This window comes from Limulus polyphemus, unplaced genomic scaffold (assembly GCF_000517525.1).
Source record: "Limulus polyphemus unplaced genomic scaffold, Limulus_polyphemus-2.1.2 Scaffold10149, whole genome shotgun sequence".
Classification (NCBI taxonomy): Eukaryota; Metazoa; Arthropoda; class Merostomata; order Xiphosura; family Limulidae; genus Limulus; species Limulus polyphemus.
Genome location: NW_013675759.1, coordinates 11,005 through 17,690, shown reverse-complemented (window position 1 = coordinate 17,690; position 6,686 = coordinate 11,005). Strand labels below are relative to the sequence as shown.

General features: G+C 35.1%; 1 protein-coding gene across 1 annotated transcript; it reads left to right on the top strand.

Annotated features, from left to right (window-relative positions):
* Positions 1-218: 218 nt before the first annotated feature.
* On the top strand, positions 219-2,205 carry LOC106476262 (flocculation protein FLO5-like). The gene is made up of 3 exons (XM_013936927.1): positions 219-260; positions 1,400-1,509; positions 1,779-2,205. The coding sequence occupies exons 1-3, from the start codon at positions 219-221 to the stop codon at positions 2,203-2,205; spliced, it is 579 nt and encodes a 192-aa protein (XP_013792381.1).
* The last annotated feature ends 4,481 nt before the right edge of the window (positions 2,206-6,686 follow it).

The window sequence follows — 6,686 nt, the reverse complement described above, 5'->3', positions numbered from 1 at the left end:
TGAGGAGCAATAATCCTTGAATAAAGGATTAATAAACAGGAAATAAACATTTCCTGTTTAATTTTCCATTGTTTTGCTCTCAGAAGTTACTGAAGAGAGAGTAATAAAGACATTACTAATATTAATTAGACCCAAGTGTAACCTGAGACCAGAACTTTGGCTTCTTAGTGTATTTTTACACTTAGTGGCTAGTCGAAGTCCAAGGTTATAGCAACGATATGCCTCTGAGCACTTTCAGCTGTGAGGGCATTATAAGTGTGGTAAGCGTAGCCGTGTAGGCGTCGGGCGTTGCTACATTGTTTTCCTCCCCCCTGCAGAAGTTCTAAATTAGGAATGGCTAAGCTTCAAACCCATGGTCTCTCATAAGATTCCGTTCAGGTTCAAAACAACACATGTCTAGTAAAATACAAATAAAAATTATTTGTTTGTTTTTTTAATTTCACGCAAAGCTACACGAGGGCTATCTGCGCTAGCCGTCCCTATCTAGTAGTGTAAGACTAGAGGGAAGGCAGCTAGTCATCACCACTCACCGCTAACTCTTGGGCTACTCTTTTACCAACGAATAGTGGGATTGGCCATCACATTATAACGCCCCACAGCTGAAGGGGGCGAACATGTTTGGTAACGAGGATTCGAACCCGCGACCCGCAGATTGCGAGTCGAGCGCCCTAACCACCTGGCCATGTCGGGCCTAAATAAAAATTCAAGTATGAACATACCATTGTTATCATAAAACTGATTAACACTGGTCAACTGGAAAAAAACGGGCGCGAAAGTGTGCTGGAAGGACCTTGAGGGGATTATTGGATGGAGGAGACCCTGTGCCGAGACCAGCCCCAAATTCCTCAAGTACAAAGCAGTAGTAGAATTAATATTAAAATAACCTTATTTGCATTTGGCATCTGGTGTTAAATAAAAATAATGACAATAGTAAAACAAAGGACACCCAATAATAATCATGTAAAAGTGGACGGCGCAACGCTACCTGACTGCGTACTGACAAACGTGCCTCTACGGGACTCCAAAGCTGGAGGAAGAAGATTGTATACCTTGACAGGTAATAAACTTCTTTACCATGTAAATTAACAATTATAACTGACAATTATTCTAGGGACATCTTTTACCAATTCCCAGTGGGTCAGCAGTAAGTTTGAAGGCTTATAACGCTAAAATTTAGCGTTTGATACCCGTAGTAGGGGCATAGCGCAGATAACGCACTGTGTAACTTTGCGCCAAAAAACAACAGCTCGACAGCCAAGTGGAAATATGTTGGCAGTACCTTGTTTTACGTTTCATATCAATTTTTCTTTCAGATTTAATGTTTTCAACGCACATATTTCAAGAAGATAAATGATAGCAATCTTTATTCTTGAGTATTTTTCAATAATTACTTTTAAAGTGCGACCCCTCAAAAGCAGGTTTTGACAAGTGTACTCAATTTTTCCATTATGCAGCCGAACACTTGGGAAAGTTACCAACAGATGGCGCAATAGGAAAAATTCAGCAAACGTAATTTGTATTTGCAATTTGTATATCTGCGGACTTACAACACTAGAAACCGGGTTTCGATAACCGTGATGGGCAGAGCACAGACAGCCCATTGTGTAACTTTATGCTTAACTACAAACAAATATTGTGAACTACTGTAACATTTCTATCTAGTTATTATATGAGTTCTTTGTTATTTACTTGTTCTTATCTGTTCAGAATATGTCATAAACTACGACGATATATCACATTCACAATATACATAATACTGCCCATTAATATGGGAAAAGTATTGTCTCTGATCCAAAGCTGAGGACTCCGTCATCAACAAGTAATGAATTCACAAAGAACTCTGATCCAAAGCTGAGGACTCTGTCATCAACAAATGGTGAATTCACCAATAACTCTGATCCAAAGCTGAGGACTCTGTCATCAACAAATGGTGAATTCACCAAGAACTCTGATCCAAAGCTGAGGACTCTGTCATCAACAAATGGTGAATTCACAAAGAATTCTGATCCAAAGCTGAGGACTCCGTCATCAACAAATGGTGAATTCACAGAGAAATCTGTTCCAAAGCTGAGGACTCCGTCATCAACAAATGGTGAATTCACAAAGAATTCTGATCCAAAGCTGAGGACTCCGTCATCAACAAATGGTGAATTCATAGAGAAATCTAGTTCCAAAGCTGAGGACTCCGTCATCAACAAATGGTGAATTCACAAAGAATTCTGATCCAAAGCTGAGGACTCCGTCATCAACAAATGGTGAATTCATAGAGAAATCTGTTCCAAAGCTGAGGACTCCGTCATCAACAAATGGTGAATTCACAGAGAAATCTGTTCCAAACCTGAGGACTCCGTCATCAACAAATAGTGAATTCACAGAGAAATCTGTTCCAAAGCTCAGGACTCCGTCATCAATAAATGGTGAATTCAAAGAGAAATCTGTTCCAAAGCTGAGGACTCTGCCCTCAAAAAATGGTGAATTCACAAAGAACTCTGATCCAAAGCTGAGGACTGCCATCAACAAATGGGGAATTCAAAGAGAAATCTGTTCCAAAGCTGAAGATTCTGCCATCAACAAATGGTGAATTCACAGAGAAACACAAACAATCCTGTTTCCAGGCATGCATCTAGAGGTGTCCTCAGAACTTTCGAACACCAGACCTGGATCCTGTGCAATATTGATGGATGCGAGACGAGACACGGAAATGAATGTATTGGTACCATTATCGAACAATATTGTCCTAGCACCAGAGGGAATTTTGAAATTAATAAGGTGTTCCTTCTACACTGACCAGTGTTGTTATTCTGGACATTGCAGGGGCAGTGCTGGAAATTTTGGAAGTTTCAGAAGGGTGCTGATTGTTGTAACAAACAAATTAAATCAGCAGCAAGACTCGATGATGAGGAAGAAGACGAGGCAAATAATCATAATTATAACAATTAACAGAGGAAGAAGATCGAGGCAAATAATAATAATAATTATAACAATTAACAGAGGCGAATACGATCAACACACGAATAGTACATACATGGATATGTGTATAAATATTTATAATAAAGTTCCTAATTAACAGAAGAAATACTTAAAACCCCATGAGGTAGCCCCCACCTAACCATAGTCAAAATTATATGCGTTGGAATTTTCCCATCTTAATTTATCTTCTACTTTCAGATTGTTGCATTAATAGCAAAAGACTCATGTGTGGTGAATTTTATATGGTTAGTAAAGATTTATGTAGGCAAGGCTAACCCTACCCAAAATTAGCCATAAATTAATGGTACATGGGTGTTTCTGTGAAGTTTATATAAACAAATTCCTGTCCCCCGTGTGACAGCGGCAAGTTTACGGACTTTAAACGCTGAAATCCGGGGTTCAATTCTCCGTGGTGGACACAGAAGATTGAACAATGTGGCTTTGCTCTAAAACAAACCAACAACAACAACAAATGTTAAAATTTTCAGCAAATTCTATCCTCTATATTTATCAAGCCCCCAAGTGGCACAGCGGTATGTCTGCAGACTTATAACTCTAGAAACCAGGTTTCGTTACATTTGGTGGGCAGAGCACAGATAGCCCATTGTGGAGCTTAATTACAAACAAAATATTTATCAAAAGAAAAACTAGCCGGCTTTAGTTAAAAATGATCAAAGATGACAGCTTTTTAACAATTTATTTATGGAAATATATGGTATAAAGATGCAGAATCTAAAGGGAAAAAAGCATTGTATAAACAACATTTACCTGATCGACTCTCAGATATACTATAAGTCTGAAGGCTTATAACGCTAAAAAACGGGTTTCGATACTTTTGGTGAGCACAGCACAGATAGCGCATTGTTTAGCTTTGCACTTAACAAGAAATAAACTCCTCTCGAATTAGAAACAAAAGTAAGCTACGAATTCTGGATGTGGTGCCCTCTATAGGAATATTTCATCATGAAGCTAAATGAACATATTCCTCTATGTGGTAAAAAGTTTCGTAATAAACGTTCATTTATAATTTTGTTAAGGGTACGATTTTAGAAGTTTATTAGTAAACAGCTGCAGAACTATTTCAAATTTAGTATTTTAAAATACTTTACGTTTGTCCTGCCATCTAGTGTTCAATGTTCTAACTATTTGGACGTAACAATAAACCATATTTTGTTATCTGAACTATCTGCTACCCCAGCATATTGAAACCCAATTTTTAGAGTTATATTCCTTCGGACTGAGCCACTAGAGGTCTTGGATTTAGCCATTCTAGGATTTCTTTAAATGTGTGATAGTTTTTAAACCAAATTTTAGTTAGTTAGGTAATGCTTATACGATGATTTTTTTCCTAATTAGGTTTGAATTATAAACTTACGTTAGCTACATACATTAATCGTGACTTAATAATTGAAATAATTTCTTTATAATAAGACTGAGTATAGCTTTGTGCTTAATTACAAACTATAAATCTATCTTAATGTAAAGTTATAAAAAATGATCGAACTTAATAACTCGATTTTATTCGTCCTCCAATTTAAAACGTTAAAATCCAGGGTTTGATCCCCCCGAGATGAACACAGCTCAGATAGCTTTGCGCTGAAAGAACAACAAAATAAGTTTTATTTTGAAAAGAAATATTAATTCTAAAACTGTATTTTATTATAAAGAAAAATTCTGATTTTTTAACTCAATTTTATTATAAATAAAAAATGCCCCCTAGTGGCACAACGGTATGTCTGCAGACTCACAACGCTAGAATCCGGGTTTCGATACTCGTGGTGGGCAGAGCACAGATAGCCCATTGTGTAGCTTTGTGCTTAATTACAAAAAACAAAAATTAATTTTCTGACTCAATCTTATTATAAAAAAATTCTGATTTACTAACTTAAGTTTATTATAATTTAAAAAATTTAATTTTCTGACTCAGTCTTATTATAAAAGAATATTCTGATTTTATAAGGTAACTTTTATACTAGAAAAGTTCTGATTGCAAGGATTACAACGTTTGGATTCATAGTATCGGGTCATCATCAAATAAAAGTTACATTCAATTAAGTAGGTTCTTCATTAAACATTAGTTTATCCTTAAAACTCGATTTTTTTATAAAGAAACATCTTTTCTATCTAACTAAGTTTGATTATGAATTGTTTGCTTTCTATCTTAATGCCCTCCCCCCCCAGTGGCACAACACTAGAATACGGGTTTCGATACCCGTGGTGAGCAGAGCTCAGATAGCCCAATGCTTTTGTATTAAATTGAGTTTGTAAATCAAAATTTTTATCTACAATGAAACTGAATAAATAAATAAATGTTAATATTTTTTCTTAGATTAAAATTAGATATTTCCTTATAATTAAAATACATTAGGAAATCAGGTTATTATCATTACATCTAAACTTAAACCCGTTTATACAGTCTGTAAGGTTATAGCATTAAAAACAATCTCAAAAAGTCTCCAAGAAAACGTACAACTATTTTTCAAGATATGCAGTTTATCGTTTTAATGATTTAAAGACAGACAGGAAAAAAAACACAACAACAGAAAAACAAAACAAACAGATATCTATAGACTAAGAAAAATTAAGTTTATTGAAAGTATATAAAAGTTGTGATATGATTCAAACATATTAAATAGTTAAGCTATCAAAGAACATTTTAATAGTGAATTTACAGACATGACTGGTAAATTAATAATTTATAAACTAAGAAAAAAAAAGCAAATCATTGTTTGTTTAAGAATAGAGATGCAAGTAAGCAATAACATTAACAAACTGTAAGCGTTGTTTAATAGAATTTTGAGTCAGATTTCTCAGGTTGACTCAATAAAATGCTGAATTGATTATTATTATTATTAATCGTTTATCGATTCAAATCGGTTTGAAATAATTCAGCAAAAATCTTAACTTGAAAGTAGCTGTTGCTTCTCATTAGCCTTGTTTCGATCCCGCCAGATCATGATGGCTTTCTCTTGTTCCTCTTCTTCACAAGTGTACTTGTCTAATCGCTTCAGTTTACCTTCCAATATTCCCTGTACCTCAAGACGGTACTCGGAATCCTCTGTACAAGGATTGCCTGAATATTAATTGTAATTAGTAGTCAGACACACCAGATTTACCCAGATTACAACGGTTACATGAATATTAGTTATAATTACTGGTCGAAATATAATAGTTATCTATTCAGTATTCTCTGTATCTTCAATTGGTCAGCGTCCAAACTGCAAAGGTTAAACTTAAAGCTACAGAAAGATATTGTTCATTTGAGGCATTATGGGATATGGGGGTCGGTCGTTGAACAAGCTATTAATTATTTAATCACTTCTGTAGTCTTGCGTCAGTGGCTTTAACAATATCAGTTAGTGCTAAAGATTAGAGGTCTCAGCTTATATTCTAAGAATTTTGTTTTTTTCTTCTTCTGTATTTAAGATGAAATGACTGTTATAAAAATAAAGAAACCAGAATACAACGATGTTGGAAGATTAGTAAGGAGTGATGATTATTTATAATTCATTGCAATGGCATATGAAGCTGTTATAAAATGAAAATTGTTTTCCAAAGTGTAACGTAAAATATACAGGAAGTAGATAGAGAAGAAGAAACAAAGCTGTTAGTCTGTAGTATACTTTTATTGTTCTCCACTAAGCCTAAAAACCGTGTAGAAGACGCGTCTGTAGTGTACTTTTGTTGTTCTCCACTAAGCCTAAAAACCGTGTAGA

Coding starts and splice junctions, on each gene's coding strand:
- LOC106476262 (XM_013936927.1), top strand. CDS start 219: ATGCCTCTGAGCACTTTCAGCTGTGAGGGCATTATAAGTGTG. Junction 261..1,399: donor GTGAGGGCATTATAAGTGTG/GTAAGCGTAGCC, acceptor TTACTTTTAAAG/TGCGACCCCTCAAAAGCAGG. Junction 1,510..1,778: donor ATAGGAAAAATTCAGCAAAC/GTAATTTGTATT, acceptor ATATGGGAAAAG/TATTGTCTCTGATCCAAAGC.